General features: G+C 34.8%; 1 protein-coding gene and 1 pseudogene across 1 annotated transcript; one reads left to right on the forward strand and one right to left on the reverse strand.

The window, feature by feature from the left end:
- Positions 1–729: 729 nt before the first annotated feature.
- Positions 730–5,367, forward strand: LOC114728707 (THO complex subunit 3). Its single transcript, XM_028915640.1, has 11 exons — positions 730–987; positions 1,145–1,240; positions 2,208–2,337; positions 2,643–2,734; positions 3,065–3,133; positions 4,030–4,087; positions 4,172–4,271; positions 4,482–4,568; positions 4,698–4,776; positions 4,879–5,011; positions 5,096–5,367. Exons 1-11 carry the CDS (start codon positions 925–927, stop codon positions 5,128–5,130), a joined length of 942 nt encoding a protein of 313 aa, XP_028771473.1. The 5' UTR covers positions 730–924; the 3' UTR covers positions 5,131–5,367.
- Positions 5,368–6,040: 673 nt separating this feature from the next.
- Positions 6,041–7,863, reverse strand: LOC114728708 (uncharacterized; annotated as a pseudogene).
- Positions 7,864–12,517: the final 4,654 nt, after the last annotated feature.

The following is a 12,517-nucleotide window of genomic DNA, read 5'->3' on the forward strand; positions in this document are numbered from 1 at the left end:
ATGAAGTTGTAATTAGGACCTATGATGGACGTGTGGGTTACTTTTCTTAAATGAAGGGTAACAAAAAAACCCCTAACAAACAAGATGACTCACAACATATCAATAACACAGTAACAGGTTTATGCTAATTTTTTTCAGTAAAAGTCTGTGGACTCCCCCGCCCCAGATAGCTTCATGAAGCAGTCCTCATAGTTCCTTGAGGCCAATTACCAAAATTCTTAGAGCGCTCATGCAATTTTCAGTCCTCACAACCAACTCAAAATCTCAGCTTTTTTTTTATACAAAATTTTAGAAAAAGAGTTGGGTTCATCCACGATTTAAAAGCAAGGCACTAACACTTGATCTACTGAGGTCTGTCCCTACAGACACGAGAATATGACAAGCAAGTCTTTTTTTTTTTTTTAGCTCAATAGGTGAGAATCTTCCAGTTTTACTGTGATGATACTCCAACTCCGTACTGGAGCCACAACAAAGTGGCATAACAAAAATCTTTTATTTGACTTTTTATGCATTTTGTAGAAGCCCAATTTGCATAACACTTTAGTGTGGCTTTTATGAGCTTTTATATCGATCATTTGATATGTCGATGATTATCAATACTGTCTTATATAATTATAATCTTTTTTTCAAAATAAAATAGTTTTACGAGCAAAATGATTTCATAAACTATTTTATAATTTTATCAAAAATAAGAAAGGATCAAACTGGACAACTTGAATATTTTATAGCAAGTTTTGGGCAAGGTCAATTTTTGTCTAATTTGGTTTAGACCCAAACTTCTGAAATACTTTACGAAATAATGCTTTTTGTTCCGGCTGGAAAATAACGGCATCTGCAATCCCTACTCTGCTGCACTGTAACCATTTCAATTTTTCGGAATTTTCCTGTTAAGCCTAAAGGTGTTCCAGATTCGTTGGTTTGGCGATGGAAGAAAAGCTCCCATTTAAGAATCTACATAGCAGAGAGTACTCAGGCCACAAAAAGAAGGTATTTCCTTCGCTCTTCTGATGGTAATTGTAAACCTGTCCGAACCCCACAGGCGTAATATTTTCTGCTTCATATCGTTGAATTTCTACGAAAGTAGCTTTCTATGTCTGTTTACGTTTCAATTCTAAGAGAGTATTTTTGCTCCCTTTTCTGAAAGGTGCACTCAGTGGCCTGGAATTGCACTGGCACAAAGCTTGCTTCTGGTTCTGTGGACCAAACTGCTCGAGTATGGTATATTGAGCCACACGGACATGTAAAATGCCTCCCCTTTGGACTTCTTGTTCTTTCCTTTAATTTTTTAAGACTTTGCATTGCTCAGAACATAGTTAGGGACGATCTTTCTTTTCACCTTGTCTAGTAGTTGTGTGCAGGGTACGTTCTATTTAGCATCCTGACTTGGTATTAATAGCATTGGCACTCATTTTCTCTTTTTCCTCTCTCTTTCTACTTCTTCTAGCTATACTATAAATTCACTGTCTAAACCACCAAATCACTTTAAATTGAACCATTGTGGTGGCAATATACAAAATGGTTTCTGGAGATAAGCTATCAAATCAATGCATTTGGTAAAGAATGACGGAAGCCTGGCCGTATGAGCAAGGGTGGAAATTACTATCGTGACAGATAACAGATTATCATGGGAAGGGCTGATTACACTGGAAGTTAAATCCATGAAGTTTTGGACTTTGGACGCTAGGGAAATTGTTTGCTGTAATGGATAAGTCATTGAAAAAGGCAGAGAGGCAAAAGCTATAAGCATAGAGAATTTCCAGATGATGTCAATAGACAGGAGAGAGGATGAAGTTACATTCTGACTCAAAAATGGACAGATTCTGTTTTAAGGTTACTAAGGAATGTGTTAACTTTTGTTCGTTTTGAAAAGTGTTCTGAGACAACTTCTTTTGTTGGTTTCGGAAGGATTTGAATCAGAATGCATATTGAGAATTTTGGTTCATTTACTCAAAGATTCATATAGTCAGCGCCGATTAGTCCAGAATTATATTTTTTCTTAAATAAATGCTCAAGTACATGGTTTGGGTGACCAAATCTATGTTTTAACTTTAACTTTGTTTTCTCATCACCTTTTTGTCTGGGGTTTTCTTATATTGTTGGTTGTCACTATTAATGTTAGTGCAGATAATTCTTACTTTCTCATTCTTTTAATGTGATTGAAAATTTGTTTATTTCTCTTTCTTTTTTGGGGTTGGGTTTTATTTTAGGGTAAGGTCAAAGACATTGAATTGAAGGGTCACACTGATAGTGTGGATCAGCTATGTTGGGATCCCAAACATGCTGATCTGATTGCAACTGCATCTGGAGACAAGACTGTTCGTTTGTGGGATGCTCGTAGTAAGTGATTATTCAGTTTTATTCTGATTTGTCATAGTACAAATTGAAGTTATACTATCTTAATACTTTGAATTATCTTCAGATCTTCCTGACAATTAACCTTATGTAAATATTGAAATCCGCAGACAAATGGTTTTATCATTTGTAAACATTTTAATGGAAAGATCAGATCAATGTTTTTTGTTGATAAAAAATATCTTTGTAATAGTTAGAAAAATTTTCGACTTTCCTCCTTTGAGTTAGTTTCGAATGTATGGTGCCAAGAACGATTTGACAAAATGCTTTGTCATATTTGGCTTCTGCAGGTGGAAAGTGCTCGCAACAGGCAGAACTTACTGGGGAGAATATTAACATCACCTACAAACCTGATGGGACTCACGTAGCTGTAGGTAATAGGGTATGTTGTTCAACTCCTTTCATTCACTGAAAGCTCTGAAACGGTGATACTGTGAGTGGACATTTCAGTGGTGGCTATATCTTGGGCATCTTTTAATTGCTTCCTGCTCTGAAACCATTGAGCTTTGGTAGTTACTGGCTAGACTTTTTCTTATAACTCTCTTGCTTCCCTTAAGTATGTAATAGCTTGCTTGGTTTCTCATTGCAAATGGGATTTTACAATTTTTGAGACAAAGTTACTCTGACATTACTTTAGCCAACACCACATTTTGGAAAAGATTAATAGATTTCCAAACACACTCTAAGTCTACTTTGTTGTTGTGATTCATAGGATGATGAGTTGACAATACTGGACGTACGGAAGTTTAAACCAATTCATAGACGCAAGTTCAGTTATGAGGTATTGTCTACTTTATAGGTTTGTTTTTTGTTGTTTGTTCTATTTCTGACATTTTATCTTTCAAGTTAAAGGGAGTTATTAAAACTGAACTTTGGAAATTTTCATAAATTTGTCTTTATATAAATTTCTTCTAGTTTCACACGTACTGTGAATGAGCATTGGTCCGTACTCATATAATTGACGAAATTATTTTAGCTACTTAATTACTTTGATTCTCTTGGCCTTAAAACCACCCGTGATATTCTGGAATCAGAGCTCAAATTACTGTCCTCATAATGGGCTTGTTAGTTATAGTGCAAATTACATTTATTTTATTATGGGATCAAAATGCTCTGTCAATTTGCATCCTCCATCCCTTGAGACCTGATGCATTTGTTAAAAGAAATGTTGAGGTTTTACCACCAAACCAATTAAAGTTTCAAGGATTTTGGAACAGAACATGGTTTGCTAATAGGGGAAAAAGAGGAAATCTAAGATTAAGCATGTAGCCTTTCAATCGATCAAGTTCTTTTGAGTGTTGCTATTGTAATCTTGATCCAGCTTCCTCAGCACTTGCACTTACTTTCTTCACCGCCTGTGTTTTCTAGGTCTTGTTTTCTGTTGTGGGATTCAGCTCCTCTTTATTTTCATATCCTTTAAAGTGGTCCACCATAGATACTGAAGCCTAAATTTCTCTGAGTTCATAATTGTACCCATCTATGATTAGATAATACGATAAGCGCACAATATTCCCTTTTTTCCCAGTATACATTACTCAAATGTTAGATGTGTGATTGATAAGCATTTTGGAACAGAATTGACTTTAACTTATCTACCCTTGGCATATATGTTGCGCAACTCCAACTACTTGCTCCAATATACTAAATAAATCCTGATCATTCCCTCCAACTTTCTAGGTGAATGAGATTGCCTGGAACATGACAGGAGAGATGTTCTTTCTAACAACAGGAAATGGTGAGATCATTCATTGAATTGATTCTTGGTCTTTTGTACTGCCAAGATTGAATCTTATTTTCCATGGGTTGTTCCCTAATTTAGGGACTGTCGAAGTATTGGCTTACCCATCTCTGCGGCCCCTGGATACCCTCATGGCACATACTGCTGGTTGTTATTGCATTGCTATTGATCCAGTGGGAAGGTACGCTTCTTCTATCTGTGTTGTTGTTAATTGTATTTAGATTGTCAAGGTAAGAATCGAATGCATAATTTCATAGCAGATTCTTAAAACTAATCTGTGTTGTATTTTAGGTTTCTTTCTTCTTTTACTTCAATAGGATGTAAATCATTCATATAAACTAGCAAACATGAAAAGCTATACTCAAATAGTAACCTCCTGTTACTGAGGCAGATATTTTGCCGTTGGAAGTGCTGATTCCCTAGTCAGCCTGTGGGATATCTCTGAGATGCTCTGTGTGCGTACCTTTACAAAGCTTGAGTGAGTTCCCCTGGATTTTCATGTTCATTTTTTGATTCAGCTTGTGTTTTTTCAAATAATAATAATAATAATTACTATATATAGCTTGTGACAACAAATCTGAAATTATTTTCTGTTTGTGTTTCTCAGATGGCCTGTGAGGACAATTAGTTTCAATTATACCGGTGATTATATTGCATCTGCTAGTGAAGACTTGTTCATTGATATAGTAAGTGTACCTGACTAGAGCTATTCAAAGGCTAGACCAGCCTACCATTCTTTGAACACGCACACCAAACTTGGTGGTTAAACTGTTAATCCTTTTAAACAGTCGAATGTGCACACGGGACGAACGGTGCATCAGATTCCATGTAGGGCTGCCATGAACAGCGTGGAGTGGAATCCCAAATACAATTTACTTGCATATGCTGGTGATGACAAAAACAAGTACCAGGCTGATGAAGGTATGCTTATTCTGTGTAAAAGGCTCCATTAGAAACTGAGGATCCACAAGAAGGCTGGCTAACTTTTCTGCATTTTGTTTGCAGGTGTTTTTCGAATTTTTGGCTTTGAAAGTGCCTAGTCTTCACCGAAGGCGCATATTTAGCTTTTTTTTGTTTTGTTTTGTTTTGGTTTTGTTGTTGCTGTTTTTGTCTTACAGTTCGAGTGTTATTTAACTCGCACGGCGAGCAACAATAGTAAATTATGTCAGCCTTTGCTTTTTGACCCTTTTTGGGGTCGATACGAGATTGAGAGTTTGATGATCAAAGTTGAATTCCCAAGTTAATGACAAACCAAACGTAGTAAAATTTCAATTCAACTATTTTTAATTAAAAAAAAATCGAACCGTTTTAGAATCCTAAATTTATCCCAACATAACAGTACTTGATAAAATAATAGTAGTAATAATTGCCTCGATTCGGTTCTTTTTGAATGCCATGATTGATATAATTTTGTCTGATTATACGATTTGACCCAAACCGATTTTTAATTTTTCAATTTTTCAGACGAATTTGTTCAGCCTGTTTTTATTTATAGAGCTCGAGATTAATATTTAATAACGAATCAAATCTAGTCAGGGAATAAAAACTTATTTGAGCCCATGAAAGTGTTATTTACAGGCATACAATCACTTTTAAGTTTCTTCCTCTTCTTCTTGTTTTTTATTTCCTGAGCAATTTTTAAGTTTGTGTTCCAACACTTGATATTTCCACTTTTTGCCAACTCATTAAATAAATCAAATTTAAATTTTTATGTTGGAACTTGAGAATATTAATTTTATTTCTTTTTTCAGAGCGCCAGATATCATCTGATCTTCAACACTCGAGATATTAATTTTATTTCCGTTTCAAGGGTGCCAAGGGCCCAGCTTGACATTGTTTTTAGACAAAGCCTCAAATAATATTAAATTAATACAATTTTACCATGTTTTGGTGTCCAATATCCAAAGAGACTAAAAAATTCAGCAACAACGATAATATGAAGGCTTAAAATGCTTCAACTTGACATCTTTATCTTATTATTTGCTGAAATTGGGTACACGAGAAAGGAGTCCTTAGCTTCTTTTTTCATAATATTTCCATGGTGAGCTACAATGGCGCCTTCAAAAACTCCACACACACAAGAAGTGTGATATGCTTTTCATCATATTGGCAATCCGAACTTAGATTCAGCCACGGATTTGGATTATAGTATTTTTGAAAATACTGAAAGTGATCTCTTTATCTGTTTTCTCATTCAGGCCAAAAAAGTAATCTCTGTCTTGTCACTCTTCTTGCGTAGCATTCGCATGATTCAGCCATGTCCTTTAATGCTTGATGGTTGCTGCTCAGAATCATATGGCTCCGCCGCATCCCTTCAACATTTGATCCGTGCATTAATGCACTGAAATTTGATGCCTTCCATCATCTTGTTCGTCAGTGTTTCGCTCGTTGCAGCGACTCCAAAAGGGTAAGAATTGGTTAATCGGACCCAAATTGCTTCATCCCTATTCATGTTGGACCGGATTCGAGTTAAATCAACTCAGATAGCTTAAAGTCTTTCTTAATTTAGGCTTATCATTGCAAAATTAAGCAATGACACACAAGTTTGAAGATTACCATTGTTCAGTGTTGATCGGCATGGAAAAGTTTCAGGAGCAGAATCAGAAGCCACAGAGAACAAACTTGGAAGCAGGGGCGGCGAGCCCTGAAAAGCAAACAAGACAAATGGTTAGTGAATTCTTACAACACCAACTCCATGGCTTCCACTTGATCTCCACGCTCGAGCTCTTCATCTTCTTTCCGCCATTTTGATTCGGCTCTTTCGACAGATCGAAGCTCGCCCCCTTCATCCTAAGCTCCTGAACGCATCTCGTCACGCCTCGACTCGCCTCCCTCTCTTTCTTCACCTCCCTCCACTTTCTCCAGTACGCGTTCACCTTCACCTGAACCAAAATTATAAACACCGCCGACGTCGCCGCGGATATCACCGACGGTATCCACCATTTCCCGCAAGATCCGCCGTCCTCGTTGACGGAGGATGTAAATAGGAGTGTGAAGAAGAGGAAATGGAAGATGAAGAAGAAGGAAGAGAGTTGGAAGAGATCGCGCTTGATGGAGTCCATTCGGAGTTCTTTGTGAGCAATTCTGCTCCCGAAGATTTCCTCCTCTCTCTGCCACAGTTTCAGGAGCAAGAGGTGGCCTGGGCTTTCCGAGATCTCAGTGAGTGGGTGGTCTTCATTGCTTCGGCAATATTGGAAATCGCAGGGAGGAGCTTCTTCTGCTCATGCTCCAAGTCCACTGGGATTTCCACTATGTGTGAGTCTTTTGATTCCGCCATTGCTTTCTTGATTCAAATGCAGATAAATTCACAAGAGTATAACAACTAAAATAATCAAAATATAAGTGAGACAGATATAATTAATTAATTAGAAGTTGCAGAGAGAAAGAGCAGAATAAAATGTAAAATGGAATCAAGCAGAGAGTGATCGAACAAAGTCAATTCAGCGGACAATGAGAGCAGATGATTAGAAGTTGCAGAGAGCCAAGTGAGAAGAAGAGGTTAAGATGATAGCTTGGATATGGAAAGTGAGAAGAGGATGAGGAAGATATATAATGGAAGTTTGTTGCGGAACGCCCGAGATCTTAACGGTTACATCTCATCTCACGGACGGTCCGACGGTCCAACGGTCATATTTGCTTCTGTTTTTCGTGTTTTCATATTATTTATGCAAGTATTCAGTTCATCTTCACGTTCTTCCATGACTGGAACAACGGATACTTTTCCTGCTGCTTCTACCAATAATTCCTCTCCTGCGATCCTCTTCTTCGTGGGATGGGCACCTTTTATTTACTATAATTTTGATCAAGTCTTAGTTTTTTTTTTTAATTTCTGTGAGTATGACTGTGAAGATATCATCTTTATTTTGTAATATTTGATTTTTTTTAAAGCTAAACAGACAAGTTATCAAGTCTGTTTTTCTGCTGTGGAGGATCAGCTTTAATTAAAAACAACAATATTCGGTTCGCATCCATTACGGACTGCCGAGTGGTGTACACGCGGCATACTGATTTTTGCATTGGATAATGAAAAAGGGCAGTAAATTTTTTTTTTTTGCCATGAAAAAATGGGCTGTAAATTGATTTTCTGATTTTCATATTTAAAAAATTTAATTGTTTATCTAATTTGATTAGATTAAAAAAATTATATAATTTGAAGATGTTTGTAACACCTCAAAAATGTTTTTAAAAGTACTTTCACAAATCAGGACAAGCTCTTCCATATATTTACTTCTTACAACATAAAATTACTTTTAAAATCATGATTTGGTTTTTATCTGAACACCTTCTTGTTAATTATAATAAATATGATATTTTTTTAATAAAAAATTTCAATAATCATTATTAATATCCTCAATCCTTCTCTACTCGATTATAGTTAAATAAGTATCAATATGGGTGATTTAAAAAAATTTGATAAATATAACAACAAGTCTTATATTTAGAATAAAGACCAACTCTACACATTATAATTAAGTCAAATACTAAGCACAGACATAACAGGAGTATTTCTTTCTTTCTTTTTTTTTTGCCTGAGTATAACAGGAGCATTTCAATAACTTACCTAATTTTTTTTGTCAACTCGGACTTTTTTTGGGGTGGGGCGGGGCGCTTTTTTTAAATAAATAAATAAATAAATTGTCGGATCTTTTTGCACGTCGGTTCAAGCTTCGGAGCCTTCCATACAGTAAAACAGGCGTTTATTTTTTAGTTAAGAGACAATTAGTTTTGAATTAAACATCCGTTCAAACTTCGAAGCCTTCTATACAGAAGCAATTATTTTTGAGTTAAGTTGTCTAAGCAAGCTGAAGTATTTTTCTTGAAACATTTGGTATCTTAAATATTTTATAATGTATTTCAAATACATAGCACCTTAAAATATTTTGTATATTTTCAGTGTCTTTAGCATTCTAATTATTTTTAGTACATCAAGCATTATATATTGCTAAATGTAAAATTGTACTAAAAAGTACTCTGTTCATTTCATTTGAAGAAAAGAAGGATTCCAACAAAAAATTAGATGTACCTGGAAAAAATATATTAGGGATTAAATATACCACCAAATACGGAGAGAAATTATGTTGCGCATAGTACTTTTTTTTTTTTTTTTTGCCAGGCACAAACATAATATCTGCGCGCTAAGATTGGATATATGCGGCTCAATGAAAGGAAGGAGTTCTTGTGGTGGAGTTACAAGGGACAACAAACCAAGGTGGGTCCTCAGATTTCAACGCCAAACTAAACCACTTACCCACTGGCTATAAATTTACTCATCAAACTATCTTTCTTTCTGACATTTTTGTTGACCCCTTGGGGGGTTCTTTCGTCTTTGTCTTCACATTTTGCTTTCCTCTAATTAAACCAAACAAAGAAAAAAAATCAAATCTAGAGGGACACACTCAACTTTTTCAATTAAGAGCTTCAACCGGTGGATCAAATGGTGAAGGTGGAAGATCTACAACGATGTTTGGATGGAAGCCAAATCATGATTTTAAAAGTACTTTTACGGTATACAAAATAAATATGTGGAGGAGTCTGTCTCGTTTTGCTAAAAAACACTTTTCTATGTTACCAAACACCCCTTATAAGAAGAAAGCAAGAAAAAGCCCAAATGACGAAGAAGAAGATGCCATGGGATATACTCTATTTGGCAATGTGTTTTTTGATATATGGATACTAGTTGTAAAGATACACCATGTTCTAGCAGGATCACAGAGAAATAAAATTGTAGTGGCCAGTGTTCATAGAGCATGCACAAACATTACCATTTCTCATAGATCTTTATGCAGCGTACACTAAGAGCACCTGCGAGGAAGAATCAAGGGAGGTGGCTTCTGCCTGACAATGGTGCGCATAAAGTGAACATAGATCCAGGCTTAATAAGCACAGAAGGAATAAGTACATGTGGTGGAGTTACAAGGGATAGCAAATCACAGCAGGCACTAGGTTTTAATGCCAAATTAGGACCTTTTTTTTCTTCCAGGCATAGGTATCTTTCTATCAAAAATAATTATGTTCAGGTATTATTAGCCTATTAGGTACTAAATATAAGTATCTCTTTCAGTGAAGATTCAAATCTTAGTTCACTATGCTATGAGGGTTTTTTTTTGTTAGACCCAACTCTGTTGATATTAAGATCAACTTAAATTTGATTAAACTCTTTTCTAAGATGTGTTTTGGACCTTTCCTTTGCAACTTAGGCAGAGAGCCAATAAGGCCTCGTTTGTTGGGTGCGGGTCATCAGTGAGATACCATTACACGCCTGTTATAATTGAGCTGATAGGATTAATTAATAACTTGAAATCGGTTTATTAAGTTGGAACAAAAGATTGGAGAAGTTTGTCATATATGTGTAAACTATTTAACAGCCAACCATAATCAGTCGAAAAAGTAGTTTCACTTCAAGTCTAGTTGAATTGATGTTAATTTAATCATAATTAATATAATGTAATTTAATTAAAATATAAAAATTCACATATGGCTCTAGAACGAATAATTTTTAAATAAAAAATGTATTAATCCAACAAAATAGAAATGATAAAACAAAAATATGGTGGATTGCTATTTTTTAATTTTTGATTCATTAAAAAGATGACATTTCTAGCTCAATAAGAGAATGAAATATAAAATTCAACCTGATTAATACTCTTTTAGTTTATTTACAAGTCAATTTCAATATGTTTCACACAAACCAAGAAAAATCTTAAATTTTCATTGACTTTCACTTAAATTTAACAACTTTTCAATTTTATCTCTATTTAATATGTATTATATCCCATGTAAACAAAGTAAACACAATAATAAATGAAGGTTAAAATTATACATCTATACAAAAAAATTTCTTTCAGTACCTTATAAATAGGACAAAAAAAGTCTTTTTACTGCCCTATAAATAGGACTAGAGAGTATATCCAAAATTCTTTGATCAGATCGATTAAAAGATTAGTTCAGTAATATTTTAGTTTTAATAACATATTTAGAAGGTGCTTATCAAAAAACCTATTTAGAAGGTATCAACTTGATTAAAGATAATAAAGTACATACCAATCCCCACCAAGACTTAATTGGTCAAGCAAGGTTGTTGCGGAATAGGGATTGGAAAAATTATGTCTATTAGAAAGCTAACGGATGTCTTCATTCCATTGGATGATTTTTGTGCTTTTGATCACCTTCTTACATATTATTATCGAAAGGCAATGAATGATAGATGATATATGTGATTTACCCATTATTGTTTTCTTCTGTAAGTTCTTTATGTAATAGAAATTTACATGGTCTTGATTTCCAGTCAAAAAAACACAAAAATAAAAGAGAGGAAAAAATCGCTGCTTTTCTAGAAAGAAGACTGATTTGGATATATAATGGGTTGAGCGGTGGTGACTTGTGAGGTGGCTGACGTTGGACTTCGCAGGCATCCCACTCGGATTCTTGCCTTTCCAGTTTCCCTGTCGGTTGTGACGTCCCCGGGGGGCTCTAAAAGCCCAAAAACAAGAAAAAAAGGTTGTATCCCTCCTGAATAACATCGCATCTTCCTTCATTTCTTTTTCTTTTCTGCCATAGCCAGCCACTTGCTGTAAAATAGGAAAAGAAAAAAAGAAAAGAAAAGAAAAAGTTATTCACTGGTTACAACACTCTTGACTTAAACTGCTAAAAAGTAAACAACACGCCACGATTCTATCCATTGACTGTATACAACAGGTGATCTGATACGATGTACTCTTCTGATCCTAAATATAAATTTTTTGACACACTAGTATAAAGATTTTATATGTAGGACCGGAAGAGTAGTAACATAATATGAATTAAAAAATTAGTTCTTCAAGTGAATTAAGTTTTGAATTTTTCAATAAAAAATGTTTAGATTTAGCGTTTGACAGTTTTTTAGTAACATATATTTGCGCTTATATAAAATAAAAAAAACTAATATGAGTGTTCCATTTTCCGACTCAGCCTCACTAAAACTTGATTGATTATGCGAGATTGTTTTTCGTGTTTTTTTATGCAAAAGAGAATTGTTATCATATGTTATTGTTAATTTATGATCTTACAAATATTTGAATTCATAAACTAATGTGATTTTTGCTGCATTCTAGGTGGTTTATAGTTGATTTTATGGGCTTTAGCCCCATTTGTCATTAAAACAAAAAGAATTATTTCGTAAATCAGTAAATCACCATCATCTCATCAAGAGGTGGGTGTCTACCCTTTTGCACTGGTCCCAGCCTTTAGATCTTCTGACTGTTGACCCACGAGCCAAGTCGGTCTAAACTAGAAGCTAAAATTATGGGTAGAATTTCAAATTGGACCTGAATATAAGTTACTTTGGTCTTAAATATAAAATCTGTTTTGTACAAGATTTGTATTATACAACAGATCTTGTATTTAAGATAGTATATATTATGTATGTATTTATGTGAATCCAACCTAATC

Source organism: Neltuma alba, unplaced genomic scaffold (genome assembly GCF_004799145.2).
Source record: "Neltuma alba isolate B1F8T4 unplaced genomic scaffold, ASM479914v2 tig00012565_pilon, whole genome shotgun sequence".
Lineage (NCBI taxonomy): Eukaryota > Viridiplantae > Streptophyta > Magnoliopsida > Fabales > Fabaceae > Neltuma > Neltuma alba.

Bases quoted from the DNA above. Each gene is read 5' to 3' on its own strand.
- LOC114728707 (XM_028915640.1), top strand. From the start codon at position 925: ATGGAAGAAAAGCTCCCATTTAAGAATCTACATAGCAGAGAGTACTCA. The intron at 4,272-4,481 runs GTACGCTTCTTC...TTACTGAGGCAG, and splicing joins GCTATTGATCCAGTGGGAAG to ATATTTTGCCGTTGGAAGTG. The intron at 4,777-4,878 runs GTAAGTGTACCT...CCTTTTAAACAG, and splicing joins AAGACTTGTTCATTGATATA to TCGAATGTGCACACGGGACG.